The 21626-nt window shown below is 37.1% G+C and overlaps 1 protein-coding gene across 1 annotated transcript in view; it reads left to right on the forward strand.

Annotated features, from left to right (window-relative positions):
* LOC149801855 (uncharacterized) overlaps window positions 1-21626 on the forward strand; it is a 152898-nt gene that overhangs the window by 24432 nt on the left and 106840 nt on the right. Inside the window, exons 9-11 of the mRNA XM_089956860.1 lie at window positions 6312-6428; window positions 12074-12190; window positions 20436-20552. Of these exons, the coding sequence (XP_089812986.1) occupies window positions 6312-6428; window positions 12074-12190; window positions 20436-20552 (351 nt within the window). The remainder of the gene's footprint in view (window positions 1-6311; window positions 6429-12073; window positions 12191-20435; window positions 20553-21626) is intronic.

Here is a 21626-nt window from a genome sequence, read left to right on the forward strand (position 1 = left end):
CCATTCTCCTAGAGTTGGCTTGATTGCATGAAGTTTGTTATTCACGGCATCATTCCATGATGCCTGCCACTTCTGACGAAAGAACTTTCTGATACTAGGTTTCAAATCAGTATATGGTATTTTAACATCGGATGGTTCTTGAGTAAGGGCCTTTTTAGCAGTGCGATCTGCTTTTTCGTTACCTTTAATACCAATGTGGCTAGGTAACCAACAGTATATTATATTGTGGGAGACACTCAGCTCGGTATTTTTGACGAGTATGTTTTTCAATAATGGGTTCTCCAGTTTTCTATTGTGTAGTGACTGGAGTACTGATAGCGAGTCGCAGAAGATGATACTGTTTAAAATATGTTTCTTTTCTATATGTTGCAGAGCAAGGTCTATTGTTCTGATTTCGGCTGTAAAAATTGATGCTCCATTTGGTAAGCGAACTTGCGTTCTGTGGTTTCCACAAACAAAGGCTGCAGCAGCCTTTTCCTCATCCTTTGATCCATCATGTAAATTCTAGTGATGTTTTTAAATTCGGTGAGGAGTTCATGGTAAGAAGTGTGGCAGACAAAAGGGTTTGTTTCAGATTTTTTTTTCCATCGTGAAGCGTAATACGTACTTTCTGTTGTTTAATTAGCCAGGGTGGTGTTTCGAAGATAGACGTTTTCTGAATTTTAGAACGATCTATATTTATAGTGTCAAAGCTGGATGATATTCTAATGCAAAAGGAAGGTATGGCGTTTGGTTTATTTTCGTATAAAGTTTTGTATTTGGGTTGAGAAACAGCCGAAAAAGCAGGATTCAGAGGGTTTGATTTTAATTTGAGAGCATACTGTGCGGAAAGCATTTCTCTACGACGCGATAACGGTGTGGCTCATTCGTCTCAGCTAGAAGGCTTTCACACGGTAATGTTTTATATGCTCCCAGAGCCAGTCTTATTCCCTGATGATGAATTGGATCAAGATTTTAAGATATGACTTTCGGGCTGAACCATACACAACGCAACCATAGTCTAGTTTGGAGCAAATAATCGTCGTAAATAAATTCAGGATGACTTTTGTATCAGCACCCCAGTCAGTGTGCGCTACTACTTTAAGTAGGTCAAGTGCTTTTAAGCATATGGCTTTCACGTTTTTTAGGTGTGGAATAAAAGTCAGTTTTCTGTCAAAGATAATACCCCAAAATTTTGTTTCCTCAACAACTGGAATAAGTGTTCCGTCCAGCGTGAGTTTAGGTTCATCGTGGAGTCTTCGTAATTGACAGAAATGCATGCATACCGTTCTTGATTTCGAGAATTTGAAGCCGTTCTACTAGCCCAATTCTGAATCTTGTTGATATTTTGCTGTAGTTGTCTTTCATTTGTATGCATGTGCTTTGACCGATAACATATGAGAAAATCATCAACATATAGTGAACAATCCACACCAGGAGTCAAACACTTGGTGATGTTATTAATTTTGATATTGAAAAGTGTCATAGATAAAATACTGCCCTGGGGCACACCCATCTCTTGCTCGTGCACATCTGAGAGAATAGAGCCCACACGTACCTTGAATTCTCTGTCGGAGAGAAAGTTGGATATGAAAGAGGGCAGACGGCCTTTTAGACCTAGATCGTGCAGGTCTTTTAGTATCCCGTACTTCCATGTTGTGTCATAGGCCTTTTCTAAATCAAAGAAAACTGCTAATAAATGTTCTTTTTTGACAAATGCATCGCGGATGAATGTTTCTAGTCTAACCAGATGATCGCTGGTGCTCCGTCCATAACGAAAGCCACTTTGGAAAGGAGATATTAAATTGTTAGTTTCCAGGTACCATACAAGCCGAGAATTGATCATACGTTCTGTTGTTTTGCACATGCAGCTTGTGAGTGCAATAGGTCGATAGTTGGTAGGATGTTCGCTATCTTTACCGGGTTTGGGAAATGGTATTACTTTTGCTTCTTTCCATATTTTAGGTAGGTTACCAGTAATCAATAAATCATTGAAGAGTTTCAACAGAGATGTTAAAGATGATTCTGGAAGATGTTTTAAAAACTGGTAATGTATTTTGTCAGGCCCAGCGCAACTATCATGGGCCTTGTCTAAAGCCTCCATAACTTCTGATAGTGAAAACAGTTGGTTGTAGCTTTCCGAGTTGTTGGATGTGTATTTAAAACGTGACTTTTCTTTTTGAGTTTTCAATTTTTGGAAGGCTTCGGAATAATTAGATGATGAGGAATGTTTAGAGAATGTATCAGGAAGTACATGTGCTATGTCACGTTTTCAGCTAAAATTGTTATTGTTCAGTTTCAGATATCGGAAAGAATTCTGTTTTCTCTTTCCGTTTATTTTGCGGATCGTGTCCCAAACTTTCTTAACTGAGGATCGAGAGTTTAAAGAGGAAACATATTTCATCCATGATGCTCGTTTACTTTCTTTGATTGTGCGGCGAGCTTTGGCCCGGAGAACACGATATTTACTTAAATGTTCGGGCGTCGGATGATTGTTAAATTTTTTTAAGGCTTCTCGGCGTTGCTGTATGGCTTCCTTACATTCCTTAGTGAGCCAAGGTTTTAGGGTTCTTTTACAGTTTGTTGAGGACTTGGGGATAGATTCTTCTGCAATGTCTGTTAAAATAGATGTAAAGTTCTGAATGGGGTCGTCAACATTGAAAACTGTATCCTCATTCAGCCTAGTTGTACAGAGTGTTTCGAACTTGGCCCAGTCGGCCTTCTTTAAATTCCATTGTGGAATTACTTCTTCAATTGTAGAATTATTCTTTATAAGGGAGATTGGGAAGTGATCGCTGCTGTGAAGGTCATCAGCGACCTTCCATTCATAGTCCAAAAGCAGCGAAGGAAAACAAATTGTCAAATCGATGCATGTGAATGTACCCGTTGCTGGGTGTAAATATGTCGGTGTTTTGGTGTTATATAGACACAGATCGTGTCTAGAAATAAAGTCTTCAACTTTGTGACCTCTGTCACTTATATGATTTGATCCCCATAAAATGTTATGGGCATTAAAATCCCCGAGTAAAACAAAGGGTGCGGGAAGCTGTTGAACAAGATTGTCGAGTTCGTTTGGTACTAGGTTAGTGTTTGGTGGTAAGTAAATAGAGCAAAATGTAATCACTCGATGAAGAGTGATGCTTACAGCAATGGCTTGTAAATTTGTGTTTAAAGGGATGATGCTATGAGGGACGCTGTTGTTCACAATAACAGACTCCTCCTGAGGCCCTGTCAACATTTTGTGAGTAGTTGTTAAACAGGGAGTAGGTTTTAAGTGTGATGTTATCCGTATGTTTTAAAAATGTTTCCTGAAGACATAGTACAGCAGGATCATGTTCGTTTAAAAGCAGAAGAATAGCATGGTAGTTGGCTTTAAGTCCTCTACAGTTCCATTGTAAGATGGTGTTCTTCATTACAACTTTATATTAAAGATTCTGGAGCTAGGTTAGACCTTTCGCGGAGGCAATCTGTTTGGTTATTTCTCTGGAGGAAGTACGGGGGTGTATTTTTTGTTGTTAGATCTGGAGCCACCTTGAAGACATGGAGCGGATTCTTCTCCATCCATGTCCTCTAAGTCTCCAAACCTATTGTGCAGCTTTATGGGGTCATCAGACCCCTTTTGCTGCCTATTTGTTTGCAACTTTTTCTTACTGTTTGGTGATCTTGGTGGTGGAGTATTGTTGAATGTTGTTTGCATCGATGTTGAATTTTTCTGGGGTTTGTAGTACGGGATGTTTGAGTCGGAATGGGATTCAGGTTGGTCTGTTTGAGTTTGGGCGTCTTTGGTTGCTCTTTGGCTGCGGAATGGGATTCAGCTTGATCTGTTTGAGTTTGGGCGTCTTTGGTTGCTCTTTGGCTGCCTTTCACTACAGCCGAGAAGGATGGGAATGGAAGTGATGTTCTAACTTGTACAAGCTTCCTAGCCTCTGGATAGAGGATGTTGGATGTGTATTTAACCCTCTGAATTTCCTTCTCCTGTTTACATGTGTCACATTCCTTTGGATTAGCATGGTGTTCCTTTCCGCAGTTTACGCAATGTGGACTGGCTTTACACTCGGATTCCCGGTGAGAGGGGTCTCCACATCGGCCGCATATTTGGCTTCTGGAGCATCGGTCTTCATGATGACCGTATTTTTGACATTTGTAGAATCGGAGAGGATTGGGTATATTTATCTCAACCTTAACTTGTAGGAAGCCAACTTTGACAACTTTAGATACCGTTGGTTTGTTAAAGGTGAGAATAATGGTGTTGGTGTCCTGCAGATGGTTGTTTCGTTTGATACGAATTCTACGGACTGCAGTGACACTTTCATTTTTCATGCCCTCGACGATTTCTTTGTCGCTGACACCAGCTAGGTCACGGCAACAAATGACGCCTTTTGACGCCTTTTGATGTATTAAGTGATGTGTGTGCGAAACACTGGAATGTCATGAAATATTTTAATTTTTTGGATGTTCTCAGTATGTGCTTTACTTTCGCATTCCACAAGCAGACCACCTGATCTTAGTTTTTTAACGCTTTGGGGTCTGCCGACTAATCCAAGTATAGTCTTTTCGACTATAAGTGGCGATAGTGTGTCTAGGGATTTTGTTTCGTCTTTTGCTTGGATGACCATGAAGCGAGGAAAGAATTCCACACAATATGGTTCATCATCTGAATCAGTTCCAGTTTTGGTTCGTTTGTTTTGATTTTTTTGATTTTCCATCTTGGCTTTATTAAAATTGAGCACCCGTGCTCCCCACCCACCAAGGAGCCCAACAAGGGGACACTTTTCAAGTGCCAGGAATACACAGATGCCATACCCAGTTGATAAAATTACCTTTGATTGACCCTGAAGTCGCCAATTTCTAAGGTCGGTAAAATTAATCCCCATTTGACCGGTTAAGCCACAGCCTTCTAGGAAGTCTTCTAAGACTTGGGAAAGGGAAAGATAAAGGAAGAGAATATAAAGGCAACGGTGCTATAAAGAGAGATACAAGGAGAGAGGTAAAGAAGGTGAGAGAGTAAATAAAGACTTCCTAGGGCTCGGCGTGAAGAGCCGATTTGTCGGAACCGGGCCCATCCCGACCACCCGTCTAAGAGAAGTAGAGGCTAAAGTAGTGTATTGCATTGAAAGCCTCTGCTCAACTACCAGGATCTTTTCCTCCCCCGACACGGGACGCAACCCACGGTAAACAGGTTGCCTCTACTTAGTCACCTTTTACGACACGTAGCGAGGTACGTCGCGCCAATTCTACAACACCGGACCCGCAGGGGGAAGATTTTACCTTGAAAAATGCTGATAAGAAAGGGAAGCTCAGTAGAAATTTTGAAATATATTTGTTTAAGAAATTCCTGACACACTATATACTAGATTAATGACAATTAACCAGTGCTGTAGTGGCCTGATCTGTCAAACAAGGACGCAAAAAATGTGTGCGTATATGTGTGTGTGTGTGTGTGTGTGTGCCTGTCAAAGTAATCAGAATTGTTCCAATATTCTATTTCTTTTGAGTGGTATGACGTTTGAGATACTATATTGAAGAATCCAAAACAGACAACGATCCTATTACGACTTATAAAGTTACCGTCTTTGGTTCGATACAATCGCGACTTTTATACATCGAGGACATTAAAAAGTTTTAAACTCGGTCTGATGCAAATATAAACGTTTATGAAATTTGTGATACATGCCACATACTAGCGATTGAAATAACTAAGAGAATGATATCTGGAACTGAAAACATCTTTGAATTGTGGCCGAAATGGCAATAAAGACGGCATTTAAAGTAAAAGAATATATTGGTCTTTAGCTGATGGTCTTAAACATATATTGTTCAGGTAATTCTTCATAAAATGCATGTAGTCAAAATAATATATAGTACAATAACATCTTTCTTAACTTTATCCACTATTACACACACTTACATATATGCACTCATAACCACACATTCTTTCTATTTTCATTATCTCTGTGTATCTAACCCTTCTCTTACATAATCAGTCAGAAAGACTCTTCTTTTCAAATGTGAAAAAGGCTCTCAAAAGAGAAACAAATTGTGAGTCCCAATAGTTTTTGGGATATACGGATTCGCTCGCATTTTAGAAACGTTAAGGCATTAAATGAAAATTCAAGCTGGAGGAATCTTAACTATTCTATAACAGCTCTAATTATTTATTTACTGGGAATTTACCTTTAATTTAAACAAGTGGCAGGAAATGCGACAATATTTAATAATAATAAGTAAATCTGAGCTAATTCAAAATTAGTTGTATCCCCAAAAGGTCATGTTTTACAAAAACAAAAACGTAAATAAAGTTCGAATAATAATCTTCTTTTCATTTATTTCAGATGACCATACTTGCCCTACATATAAGTTTCGGTGTGACAGTGGTCAATGCATACCTGCGTCATATCGATGCGACCTTGACAAACATTGCCCTGACGACTCTGATGAGAGAGAATGTGGTACGTTTCAACGGTCTTGTCAGCATTTCAAGATTGGGAGGTATTAGGAAAGGTCTCGCTTTTAGGAGAACGGATTGTAACTTGCTCCTGTTGATTGATATCTCCTGAATCCATTTAATGCAGTAACTGTTGAATGGAAATTTTGAGAATTGAAAGACTTTATCATGATTATATGTGTATATTTCAGATTCATATATTTGGACGCTTCACTGACGCATTTTTAAACCTTTTGGACCTTGTCCTTTTATGAACAAATATTTAGCCAAAAGAAACCAAAGTCACATGTGGCAAAGCGGTGAAAAAGTTCAAGCTCCTTCTATTTACAAATAAATACCCTGATTAGATTTTCTTAGAATTACATCACTTTGTTAATATTTCTTCCAATGATAAGATTTTGACTTCAAGGTTTTCAATGTTGGAAAATTTACACGATAAGACAATTTAGATATGTAACAGTGATTGGAACAGAGCGCTTTTCTGGGACACATTATGTTCGTCCTATGAGAAATAACACACTGAACGCAATGCTCTTCTTTTGACAGTTTACAATATAAGTCTACGGCGTTATGAACTAGATAATTCATTGATTGGTTGATTGATTTTTTTAACGGCGCATCAACACTGTTAGGCTATTTAGCGCCAAACAAAATGTAATTTGTATACTTTTTAAAAAATTATAAAGGTCCTATATCAACCAGCGATATAAAAGAAGAATTGGTTGAAACTAAAAACCGTAAGATGGTAACTGTGCAAAATAAAGCTTCCCGATCAACGGGAGATGTAAAAACGATGAGTAGGTATTAAAATGGGACGGTATATATATTGTATAAAACTGCAGAAGGTGATAGCATAAAAGTCAGAGTTTTGAGTAAATATTTACGGCTTTCAGGAAGTCTATATTACGAGTGATGTTTATAATATCAAAAAGTTATTTCATGTCATGCACAATGTAATAACGATCGCGAGTAGGATGCAGGTCATAGCACTCTATCATGAAGTGCTTGACAGTGAATGGTTCATTGCAAGAAACGCACTTTGGTGGGTCTTCACCTTTATGTATGTGGGTGTGGGTGATATAAGTATGACCAATTCGGATTCTTGCAATGACTACCTCCTCCCTACGCATGGCTCTGTATGAAGGAGTCCATTCTCCTAGAGTTGGCTTGATTGCATGAAGTTTGTTATTCACGGCATCATTCCATGATGCCTGCCACTTCTGACGAAAGATTGATTGATTGATTGATTGATTTATTTTTAACGGCGCATCGGCACTGTTAGGCTATTTAGCGCCAAACAAAGTGTTATTTCTATAATCTTTTAAAACTTATAAAAGGTCCTATATCGACCAGCGATATAAAAGAACAAATGGTTGAAATTAAAAAACGGTAAGATGATAACGGTGCAAAATAAAGGTTCCCGCTCAACGGGAGATGTAAAAATGATCAATAGGTATTAAAATGGGATGGTATATATATTGCATAAAACTGCACAAGGTGATAGCATAAAAGTCAGAGTTTAGAGTAAATATTTACGGTATTTTTGAAGAGTATGTATTTTAATAATGGGTTCTCCAGTTTTATATTGTGTAGAGACTGGATTACTGATAGCGAGTCGGAGAAGATGATACTGTTTAAAATATGGTTCTTTTCTATATGTTGCAGAGCAAGGTCTATTGCTCTGATTTCGGCTGTAAAAATTGATGCTCTGTTTGGTAAGCGAACTTGCGTTGTGTGATTTCCACAAACAAAGGCTGCAGCAGCCTTTTCCTCATCCTTTGATCCATCAGTGTAAATTCTGGTGCAGTTTTTAACTTCGGTGAGGAGTTCATGGTAAGAGTTGTGGAATACGGAAGGGTTTGTTTCGGATTTTTTTCCATCGTGTAGCGTAAAACGTACTTTTGGTTGTTCAATTAGCCAGGGTGGTGTTTCGGAGATGGACGTTTTCTGAATTTTAGAAAGATCTATATTTGTAGTGTCAAGGCTGGATGATATTCTAATGCCAAAGGAAGGTATGGCATTTGGTTTATTTTCGTATAAAGTTTTGTATTTGGGTTGAGAAACAGCCGAAAAAGCAGGATTCAGAGGGTTTGATTTTAATTTGAGGGCATACTGTGCGGCAAGCATTTCTCTACGATACGATAACGGTGGTTCATTCGCCTCAGCTAGAAGGCTTTAACACGGGATGTTTTAAATGCTCCCAGAGCCAGTCTTATTCCCTGATGATGAATTGGATCAAGCATTTTAAGATACGATTTTCTGGCTGAACCATACACAACGCAACCATAGTCCAGTTTGGAGCGAATAAACGTTCTGTATAAATTCAGGATGACTTTTCTATCAGCACCCCAGTCAGTGTGCGCTACAACTTTAAGTAGGTCAAGTGCTTTTAAGCATTTAGCATTTAAATTCTTTAGGTGTGGAATAAAGGTCAGTTTTCTGTCAAAGATTATACCTAAAAATTTGGTTTCCTCAACAACTGGAATAGGTGTTCCGTCCAGCGTGAGGTTCGGTTCATCGTGATGTTTTGAATGTTGGAAAATTTACACGATAAGACAATTTAGATATGTAACAGTGATTGGAACAGAGTACTTTTGAGGGACACATTATGTTCGTCCTATGAGCAATAACATTCTGAAGGCAATGCTCTGCTTACGACAGTTTACAATATACGTCAACGGCGTTATGAACTAGATAATGAAGTATATTACGTTAATGATGTCATGAAATTGGTAATAACGTATATTAGTCTAATGATGTAATGAAAAAGGAAAAGAAGCATTCAGAGTAGTGATGTCATAAACTTGCAATGCTGCAATTAAGATTAATGATGTAACGAATTAGGTAATGACGCATATAAAACTAATGTAATTAAAAAGGTTATTATGCATATGCGGCTAATAATGTCATGAACCATTTGTAATCTTTCGAGTCTAATTCCAATTAGGTGTTTCCTACAAGGAATCAAATGACAATGCAAAATAAAATGGAGAAAAATAGCTTTAAATTATGAAATAGAGCCGTCTTTTGTAATATATACTCAAATGCTAATAAAATCAAGATTTGATATGTGCAATGGCAGATATCACATTAGTTGTTTTTTGTGACAAAATGATTCACAGCCTGAGACAATATTTATTGTTTCTTCAGTGATATAATAACTATTCTAAATTTGGTACCATTCCATACTTGGCGCATTTCAAGTTGAATTTGTAAACCTGTTAATATATGCTGAACTAAAGAAGCGTCAGTGTGGGAAAATTAATGAGAACATAAATAGCATACAAACGAAATGAACTATAATTGGATGTATTATTAAATCCATGAATGTTCATACATATACCTGTATATATATATATATATATATATATATATATATATATATATATATATATATATATATATATATATGTGTGTGTGTGTGTGTGTGTGTGTGTGTGTCTATATGTCTGTGTGTATCAAAGTAATCAATATTGTTTCCATATTATATTTGTTGATGGGTGGCATGAAGTTTCAGATACTATACTGAAGAATCCAAAACAGACAGCGATCCAATTGCAAGATTGCAATTTAGACAGTTACCGTCATTGTTTCGATATATTCGCGAATTTTATAAATCGAGGATGTTAAAAAATTTGAAACTCGATATGATGCTAATATAAACTTGTATGAATATTCTGATCCATGCCACATAATAACGATAGAAATCACTGAGATAATGATATCAGGACATGAAATCATTTTTTGAATGGTGGAAAATGGTTATAAAGACAGCACTTAAAGTAAAATAATATATTGCTCCGTAACTGATGGTTTTAGTCTCTTCTTCATTCATTAAACATACCAACACAAGTCTTCCAAAATTCCGTTGGTGGTGCTTATTGTCTGGAATAGTTCCTCATTGTATTGTCTGTTGTTTTTCCTTCTTGCATGAAAACATATATACTGCATACGAACCATTCCACTCATATCATTCGTAGCTGATTTTTCCACCTGAGTCTTTCCATCCTAAATCCCTGATCCTATGGTCCTTTTTAGTCTTTTTGAGAGACATATAACGAAAATATAGTGAAACCACTCAAAACCGAAACCTGAAAACACTGGCATACACGCAAGACCGAATTTGATTTAACTCCCGATACTTTCCTTCTTTAATATCATCCTTTTCCGCTGCTGTAAGTTGAAAGCCTCACCTCTGTACACCGAAATAAGATTTTACCTTGAAAAATACTCATACAAAACGGACGCTCAGTTGAAAATTGCAAATATATTTCTTTAAGAAATTCCTGACACACTCTATAACAGATTAATGACAATTAACCGGTGCTGTAGTGGCCTGATCTGCGAAACAAGGTTTCGAAAAATGTGTGTGTGTGTGTGTGTTTCAAAGTAATCAATATTGTTTCAATATTCTATTTCTTTAGAGTGGCATGACGTTTGAGATACTATATTGAATAATCCAAAACAGACAACGATCCTATTACAATTTAGACAGTTATCGGCTTTTGTTCGATATATTCGTGAATTTTATAAATCAAGGACACCAAAAAATTTAAACTCGGTATGATACAAATATAAACTAGTATGAAATTCCTGATGCATGCCACATAATAACGATTTAAATCACTGAGATAATGATATCAGGACATGAATTCATTTTTTGAATGGTGGAAATTGGCTATAAAGACAGCACTTAAAGTAAAATAATATATTGCTCCGTAACTGATGGTCTTAGTCTCTTCTTCATTCATTAAACATACGATTTTAGTCTTTTTCAGAGACATATAACGAAAATATAGTGAAACCACTCACAACCGAAACTCCAATACAGACAACGATCCTATTACAATTTATACACTTACCGTCTTTGGTTCGATATAATCGCGACTTTTATACATCGAGGACAATCGCGACTTTTATATATCGAGGATATTCTAAAGATTTAAACTCGGTCTGATGCAGATATAAACGTTTATGAAATTTGTGATCCATGCCACAAACTAGCGATTGAAATAACTGAGATAATGATATCAGGACCTGAAAATAGTTGTGAATTGTGGAGAAAATGGCATTAAAGACGGCATTTAAAGTAAAAGAATATATTGCTTTTAGCTGATGGTCTTTACCATATATTGTTCAGGTAATTCTTCATAAAATGCGTGTAGTCAACATAATATATAGTACAATCACATATTTCTTAACTTTATCCATTATTAGACACACTGACATATATGCACTCATAACCAAACCTTCTTTCTATTTTCATTCTATCTGTGTGTCTGACTCTCCTCTTAAATAAGCAGTCCGAAAGAGACTTCTTTTCAAATGTGAAAAAGACTCTCGAAAGAGAAGCAAATTGTGAGTCCCAATAATTTTTGGGATATACCGGTTTGCTCGCATTTTAGAAACGTTAAGGCATTAAATAACAACTCAAGCTGGAGGAATCTTAATTATTCTACAATTGCTCTAATTGTTTATTTACTGGAAATTTACCTTTAATTTAGACAAGTGGCAGGAAATGCGAAAATATTTAATAATAATAAGTAAGTATTAGCTAATTAAAATTAGTTGTATCCCCGAAAGGTCATGTTTTACAAAACACAAAAGTAAATGAAGTTCGAATAGTAATCTTCTTTTCATTTATTTCAGCTGACCATATTTGCCCTGCAGATAAGTTTCGGTGTGACAGTGGTCAATGCATACCTGCGTCACATCGATGCAACTTTTATGACGATTGCGATGACTCCTCTGATGAGAGAGAATGTGGTACGATTCAACGGTCTTTTCAGCATTTATAAATTGGGAGGTATTAAGAAAGGTCTCGCTTTTAGGAGAACGGATTGTAACTTGCTCCTGTTGATTGATATCTCCTGAATCCATTTAATGCGGTAACTGTTGAATGGAAATTTTGAGAATTGAAAGACTTTATCATGGTTATATGTGCGTATTTCAGACCCATATCTTTGGACGTTTCACTGACGCATTTTTGAACTTTTTGGACCTTGTCCTTTTATGAACAAATATTTAGTCAAAAGAAACCAAAGTCACATGTGGCAAAGCGGTGAAACAGTTCAAGTTCCTTCTATTTACATATAAATACCCATATTAGATTTTCTTGGAATTATATCATTTTGTTAATATTTCTTACAATGATAAGATTTTGTCTTCAAGGTTTTGAATGTTGGATAATTTACACGATAAGACAATTTAGATATGTAACAGTGATTGTAGCAGAGCGCTTTTCAGGGACACATTATGTTCGTCCTATGGGAAATACAATACTGAACGCAATGCTCTTCTTTTGACAGTTTACAACATAAGTCAACGGCGTAATGAACTAGATAATCAAGTATATTATCTTAATGATGTCATGAAATTTGGTGCAATTCCATAATTGGCTCAGTTTAAGTTGAATTTGTAAACCTGTTGAAATATGTTGAACTAAAGAAGCGTCAGTGAGGGAAGATTAATGAGAACATAAATAGTATACAAACGAAATGAAGTAGAAATGGATTTATTATTAAATCCATGCATGTTAATATATATATATATATATATATATATATATATATATATATATATATATATATATATATATATATATATATATATATATATATATATATATATATAATTTGATATGTGTGTGTGTGTGTGTTTGTGTGTGTGTGTGTGTGTCAAACTAATCAATATTGTTTCAATATTCTATTTCTTGATGGGTGGCATGAAGGACATCAAAACAATTTAAACTCGGTATGATGCAAATAGAAACATGTATGAAATTTGTGATCCATGCCACATAATAACGATTGAAATCATTGATATCATCATATCTGGACATGAAATCAGTTTTTGAATGGTGGCCAAATGGCTATAAAGACGGCACTTACGGTAAAAGAATATATTACTCCGTAACTGATGGTCTTAGTCCATTTTTCATTCATTAAACATACCAAGTCTTCCAAAATTCCTTTGGTGGTTCTTATTGTCTGGAATTGTTCCTCATTTTACTGTCTGCAGGTTTTTCCTTCTTCCATGAAAACATAATTATTGTATAAGAACTATTCCAATCATATCCTTAGTAGCTGAATTTTACAACTGAGTCTTTCCATCCTCAATCCTTGATCTTATGGTCATTTTAGTCTTTTTCAGAGAGATATAACGACAATATAGTGAAACCCCTCACAACCAAAACCTCAAAACACTGGCATACATGCAGGACCAAATTTGATTTTACTCCCGATACTTACTTTCTTTAATGCTGCAAATTCAAAGCCTCACCTCTGTACACCGAAACAGGATTTTACCTTGATTGATTGATTTTTAACGGCGCATTAGCACTGCTAGGCTGTTTAGCGCCAAACAAAGTGTTATTTGTATAATCTTTTAAAACTTATAAAAGGTCCTATATCGACCAGCGATATAAAAGAACAAATGGTTGAAATTAAAAAGGGTAAGATGGTAACGGTGCAAAATAAAGCTTCCCGATCAACGGCAGATGTAAATATTCTATGTTAATGAAAAAAGATGAAAAGGTATTAAAATGGGACGGTATATATAATAACGATCGCGCGAAGAATGTAGGTCAAAGCTCTCTATCATAAAGTGCTTGACAGTGAATGGTTCATTGCAAGAAACGCACTCTGGTGGGTCTTCACCTTTTAGTGTGTGGGTGATTTAAAGTATGACTAATTCGGATTCTTGCAATGACTACCTCCTCCCTACGAATGGTTCTGTAGGAAGGAGTCCATTCTCCTAGAGTTGGCTTGATTGCATGAAGTTTGTTATTCACGGCATCATTCCATGATGCCTGCCACTTCTGACGAAAGAACTTTCTGATACAAGGTTTCAAATCAGTATATGGTATTTTAACATCGGATGGTTCTTGAGTAAGGGCCTTTTTAGCAGTGCGATCTACTTTTTCGTTACCTTTAATACCAATGTGGCTAGGTAACCAACAGTATATTATATTGTGGGAGACACTCAGCTCGGTATTTTTGACGAGTATGTTTTTCAATAATGGGTTCTCCAGTTTTCTATTGTGTAGTGACTGGAGTACTGATAGCGAGTCGCAGAAGATGATACTGTTTAAAATATGTTTCTTTTCTATATGTTGCAGAGCAAGGCCTATTGCTCTGATTTCGGCTGTAAAAATTGATGCTCCATTTGGTAAGCGAACTTGCGTTCTGTGATTTCCACAAACAAAGGCTGCAGCAGCCTTTTCCTCATCCTTTGATCCATCATGTAAATTCTGGTGATGTTTTTAAATTCGGTGAGGAGTTCATGGTAAGAGTTGTGGAAGACAGAAGGGTTTGTTTCGGATTTTTTTTCCATCGTGAAGAGTAAAACGTACTTTTGGTTGTTTAATTAGCCAGGGTGGTATTTCGGAGATAGAAGTTTTCTGAATTTTAGAACGATCTATATTTATAGTGTCAAAGCTGGATGATATTCTAATGCAAAAGGAAGGTATGGCGTTTGGTTTATTTTCGTTTAAAGTTTTGTATTTGGGTTGAGAAACAGCCGAAAAAGCAGGATTCAGAGGGTTTGATTTTAATTTGAGAGCATACTGTGCGGAAAGCATTTCTCGACGACGCGATAACGGTGTGGTTCATTCGCCTCAGCTAGAAGGCTTTCACACGGTAATGTTTTATATGCTCCCAGAGCCAGTCTTATTCCCTGATGATGAATTGGATCAAGCAGTTTAAGATATGACTTTCGGGCCGAACCATACACAACGCAACCATAGCCTAGTTTGGAGCAAATAAACGTCCTAAATAAATTCAGGATGACTTTTGTATCAGCACCCCAGTCAGTGTGCGCTACTACTTTAAGTAGGTCAAGTGCTTTTAAGCATTTGGCTTTCAAGTTTTTTAGGTGTGGAATAAAAGTCAGTTTTCTGTCAAAGATAATACCCCAAAATTTTGTTTCCTCAACAACTGGAATAGGTGTTCCGTCCAGCGTGAGTTTAGGTTCATCGTGGAGTCTTCGTAATTGACAGAAATGCATGCATACCGTTTTTGATTTCGAGAATTTGAAGCCGTTCGTACTAGCCCAATTCTGAATCTTGTTGATATTTTGCTGTAGTTGTCTTTCATTTGTATGCATGTGCTTTGACCGATAACATATGAGAAAATCTTCAACATATAGTGAGCAATCCACACCAGGAGTCAAACACTTGGTGATGTTATTAATTTTGATATTGAAAAGTGTCACAGATAAAATACTGCCCTGGGGCACACGCATCTCTTGCTCGTGCACATCTGAGAGAATAGAGCCCACACGTACCTTGAATTCTCTCTCGGAGAGAAAGTTGGATATGAAAGAGGGCAGACGGCCTTTTAGACCTAGATCGTGCAGGTCTTTTAGTATCCCGTACTTCCATGTTGTGTCATAGGCCTTTTCTAAATCAAAGAAAACTGCTAATAAATTTTCTTTTTTGACAAATGCATCGCGGATGAATGTTTCTAGTCTAACCAGATGATCGCTGGTGCTCCGTCCATAACGAAAGCCACTTTGGAAAGGAGATATTAAATTGTTAGTTTCCAGGTACCATACAAGCCGAGAATTGATGATACGTTCTATTGTTTTGCACATGCAGCTTGTGAGTGCAATAGGTCGATAGTTGGTAGGATCTTCGCTATCTTTACCGGGTTTGGGAACTGGTATTACTGTTGCTTCTTTCCATATTTTAGGTAGGTTACCAGTAATCAATAAATCATTGAAGAGTTTCAACAGAGATGTTAAAGATGATTCTGGAAGATGTTTTAAAAACTGGTAATGTATTTTGTCAGGCCCAGCGCAACTATCATGGGCCTTGTCTAAAGCCTCCATAACTTCTGATAATGAAAACAGTTGGTTGTAGCTTTCCGAGTTGTTGGATGTGAATTTCAAACGTGACTTTTCTTTTTAAGTTTTCAATTTTTGGAAGGCTTCGGAATAATTAGATGATGAGGAATGTTTAGAGAATGTATCAGGAAGTACATTTGCTATGTCACATATTGAGCTAAAATTGTTATTGTTCAGTTTCAGATGTCGGAAAGAATTGTGTTTTCTCTTTCCGTTTATTTTGCGGATCGTGTCCCAAACTTTCTTAACTGAGGATCGAGAGTTTAAAGAGGAAACATGTTTCACCCATGATGCTCGTTTACTTTCTTTGATTGTGCGGCGAGCTTTGGCCCAGAGAATACGATATTTACTTAAATTTTCGGGCGTCGGATGATTGTTAAATTTTTTTAAGGCCTCTCGGCGTTGCTGTATGGCTTCCTTACATTCCTTAGTGAGCCAAGGTTTTAGGGTTCTTTTACAGTTTGTTGAGGACATGGGGATAGATTCTTCTGCAATGTCTGTTAAAATAGATGTAAAATGCTGAATGGGATCCTTAAATTTGAAAACTGTATCCTCATTCAGCCTAGTTGTACAGAGTGTTTCGAACTTGGCCAAGTCGGCCTTCTTTAAATTCCATTGTGGAATTACTTCTTCAATTGTAGAATTATTCTTTATAAGGGAGATTGGGAAGTGATCGCTGCTCTAAAGGTCATTAGCGACCTTCCATTCATAGTTCAAAAGCGGCGTAGGAGAACAAATTGTCAAATCGATGCATGTGAATGTACCCGTAGCTGGGTGTAAATATGTCGGTGTTTTGGTGTTATATAGACACAGATCGTGTCTAGAAATAAAGTCTTCAACTTTGTGACCTCTGTCACTTATATGATTTGATCCCCATAAAATGTTATGGGCATTAAAATCCCCGAGTAAAACAAAGGATGCGGGAAGCTGTTGAACAAGATTGTCGAGTTCGTTTGGTACTAGGTTAGTGTTTGGTGGTAAGTAAATAGAGCAAAATGTAATCACTCGATGAAGAGTGATGCTTACAGCAATGGCTTGTACATTTGTGTTTAAAGGGATGATGCTATGAGGGACTCTGTTGTTCACAATAACAGAGACTTCTCCTGAGGCCCTGTCAACATTTTGTGAGTAGTTGTTAAACAGGGAGTAGGTTTTAAGTGTGATGTTATCCGTATTTTTTAAAAATATTTCCTGAAGACATAGTACAGCAGGATCATGTTCGTTTAAAAGCAGAGGAATAGCATGGTAGTTGGCTTTAAGTCTTCTACAGTTCCATTGTAAGATGGTGTTCTTCATTACAACTTTATATTAAAGATTCTGGAGCTAGGTTAGACCTTTCGCGGAGGCAATCTGTTTGGTTATTTCTCTGGAGGAAGCACGGGGTATATTTTTTGTTGTTAGGTCTGGAGCCACCTTGAAGACATGGAGCGGATTCTTCTCCATCCATGTCCTCTAAGTCCCCAAACCTATTGTGCAGCTTTATGGGGTCATCGGACCCCTTTTGCTGCCTATTTGTTTGCAACTTTTTCTTACTATTTGGTGATCTTGGTGGTGGAGTATTGTTGAATGTTGTTTGCGTCGATGTTGAATTTTTCAGGGGTTTGTAGTACGGGATGTTTGAGTCGGAATGGGATTCAGGTTGGTCTGTTTGAGTTTGGGCGTCTTTGGTTGCTCTTTGGCTGCCTTTCACTACAGCCGAGAAGGATGGGAATGGAAGTGATGTTCTAACTTGTACAAGCTTCCTAGCCTCTGGATAGAGGATGTTGGATGTGTATTTAACCCTCTGAATTTCCTTCTCCTGTTTACATGTGTCACATTCCTTTGGATTAGCATGGTGTTCCTTTCCGCAGTTTACGCAATGTGGACTGGCTTTACACTCGGATTCCCGGTGAGAGGGGTCTCCACATCGGCCGCATATTTGGCTTCTGGAGCATCGGTCTTCATGATGACCGTATTTTTGACATTTGTAGAATCGGAGAGGATTGGGTATATTTATCTCAACCTTAACTTGTAGGAAGCCAACTTTGACAACTTTAGATACCGTTGGTTTGTTAAAGGTGAGAATAATGGTGTTGGTGTCCTGCAGATGGTTGTTTCGTTTGATACGAATTCTACGGACTGCAGTGACACTTTCATTTTTCATGCCCTCGACGATTTCTTTGTCGCTGACACCAGCTAGGTCACGGCAACGAATGACGCCTTTTGACGCCTTTTGATGTATTAAGTGATGTGTGTGCGAAACACTGGAATGTCATGAAATATTTTAATTTTTTGGATGTTCTCAGTATGTGCTTTACTTTCGCATTCCACAAGCAGACCACCTGATCTTAGTTTTTTAACGCTTTGGGGTCTGCCGACTAATCCAAGTATAGTCTTTTCGACTATAAATGGCGATAGTGTGTCTAGGGATTTCGTTTCGTCTTTTGCTTGGATGACCATGAAGCGAGGAAAGAATTCCACACAATATGGTTCATCATCTGAATCAGTTCCAGTTTTGGTTCGTTTGTTTTGATTTTTTTTATTTTCCATCTTGGCTTTATTAAAATTGAGCACCCGTGCTCCCCACCCACCAAGGAGCCCAACAAGGGGACACTTTTCAAGTGCCAGGGATACACAGATGCCATACCCAGTTGATAAAATTACCTTTGATTGACCCTGAAGTCGCCAATTTCTAAGGTCGGTAAAATTAATCCCCATTTGACCGGTTAAGCCACAGCCTTCTAGGAAGTCTTCTAAGACTTGGGAAAGGGAAAGATAAAGGAATAGAATATAAGGGCAACGGTGCTATAAAGAGAGATACAAGGAGAAAGGTAAAGAAGGTGAGAGAGTAAATAAAGACTTCCTAGGGCTCGGCGTGAAGAGCCGATTTGTCGGAACCGGGCCCATTCCGACCACCCGTCTCAGAGAAGTAGAGGCCAAAGTAGTGTATTGCATTGAAAGCCTCTGCTCAACTACCAGGATCTTTTCCTCCCCCGACACGGGACGCAACCCACGGTAAACAGGTTGCCTCTACTTAGTCACCTTTTACGACACGTAGCGAGGTACGTTGCGCCAATTCTACAACACCGGACCCGCAGGGGGAAGATTTTACCTTGAAAAATGCTGATAAGAAAGGGAAGCTCAGTAGAAATTTTGAAATATATTTGTTTAAGAAATTCCTGACACACTATATACTAGATTAATGACAATTAACCAGTGCTGTAGTGGCCTGATCTGTCAAACAAGGACGCAAAAAATGTGTGTGTGTATGTGTGTGTGTGTGTGTGTGTGTGTGTGTGTGTGTCTGTCAAAGTAATCAGAATTGTTCCAATATTCTATTTCTTTTGAGTGGTGTGACGTTTGAGATACTATATTGAAGAATCCAAAACAGACAACGATCCTATTACGACTTATAAAGTTACCGTCTTTGGTTCGATACAATCGCGACTTTTATACATCGAGGACATTAAAAAGTTTTAAACTCGGTCTGATGCAAATATAAACGTTTATGAAATTTGTGATACATGCCACATACTAGCGATTGAAATAACTAAGAGAATGATATCTGGAACTGAAAACATCTTTGAATTGTGGCCGAAATGGCAATAAAGACGGCATTTAAAGTAAAAGAATATATTGGTCTTTAGCTGATGGTCTTAAACATATATTGTTCAGGTAATTCTTCATAAAATGCATGTAGTCAAAATAATATATAGTACAATAACATCTTTCTTAACTTTATCCACTATTACACACACTTACATATATGCACTCATAACCACACATTCTTTCTATTTTCATTATCTCTGTGTATCTAACCCTTCTCTTACATAATCAGTCAGAAAGACTCTTCTTTTCAAATGTGAAAAAGGCTCTCAAAAGAGAAACAAATTGTGAGTCCCAATAGTTTTTGGGATATACGGATTCGCTCGCATTTTAGAAACGTTAAGGCATTAAATGAAAATTCAAGCTGGAGGAATCTTAACTATTCTATAACAGCTCTAATTATTTATTTACTGGGAATTTACCTTTAATTTAAACAAGTGGCAGGAAATGCGACAATATTTAATAATAATAAGTAAATTTGAGCTAATTCAAAATTAGTTGTATCCCCAAAAGGTCATGTTTTACAAAAACAAAAACGTAAATAAAGTTCGAATAATAATCTTCTTATCATTTATTTCAGATGACCATACTTGCCCTACAGATAAGTTTCGGTGTGACAGTGGTCAATGCATACCTGCGTCATATCGATGCGACCTTGATAAAGATTGCCCTGACGACTCTGATGAGAGAGAATGTGGTACGTTTCAACGGTCTTGTCAGCATTTGAAGATTGGGAGGTATTAGGAAAGGTCTCTCTTTAGGAGAACGGATTGTAACTTGCTCCTGTTGATTGATATCTCCTGAATACATTTAATGCAGTAACTGTTGAATGGAAATTTTGAGAATTGAAAGACTTTATCATGATTATATGTGTATATTTCAGATTCATATATTTGGACGCTTCACTGACGCATTTTTTAACCTTTTGGACCTTGTCCTTTTATGAACAAATATTTAACCAAAAGAAACCAAAGTCACATGTGGCAAAGCGGTGAAACAGTTCAAGCTCCTTCTATTTACAAATAAATACCCTGATTAGATTTTCTTAGAATTACATCACTTTGTTAATATTTCTTCCAATGATAAGATTTTGACTTCAAGGTTTTCAATGTTGGAAAATTTACACGATAAGACAATTTAGATATGTAACAGTAATTGTAGCAGAGCGCTTTTCTGGGACACATTATGTTCGTCCTATGAGAAATAACATACTGAACGCAATGCTCTTCTTTTGACAGTTTACAATATAAGTCTACGGCGTTATGAACTAGATAATTCATAGATTGATTGATTGATTTTTTAACGGCGCATTAGCACTGTTAGGCTATTTAGCGCCAAACAAAATGTAATTTGTATACTTTTTAAAAAATTATAAAGGCCCTATATCAACCAGCGATATAAAAGAAGAATTGGTTGAAACTAAAAACCGTAAGATGGTAACGGTGCAAAATAAAGCTTCCCGATCAACGGGAGATGTAAAAACGATGAGTAGGTATTAAAATGGGACGGTATATATATTGTATAAAACTGCAGAAGGTGATAGCATAAAAGTCAGAGTTTTGAGTAAATATTTACGGCTTTCAGGAACTCTATACTACGAGTGATGTTTATAATATCAAAAAGTTCTTTCATGTCATGCACAATGTAATAACGATCGCGAGTAGGTTGCAGGTCATAGCACTCTATCATGAAGCGCTTGACAGTGAATGGTTCATTGCAAGAAACGCACTTTGGTGGATCTCCACCATTATGTATGTGGGTGTGGGTGATA

This window comes from Sinohyriopsis cumingii, chromosome 4 (genome assembly GCF_028554795.1).
Source record: "Sinohyriopsis cumingii isolate HCF-2022 chromosome 4, ASM2855479v2, whole genome shotgun sequence".
NCBI lineage: Eukaryota > Metazoa > Mollusca > Bivalvia > Unionida > Unionidae > Sinohyriopsis > Sinohyriopsis cumingii.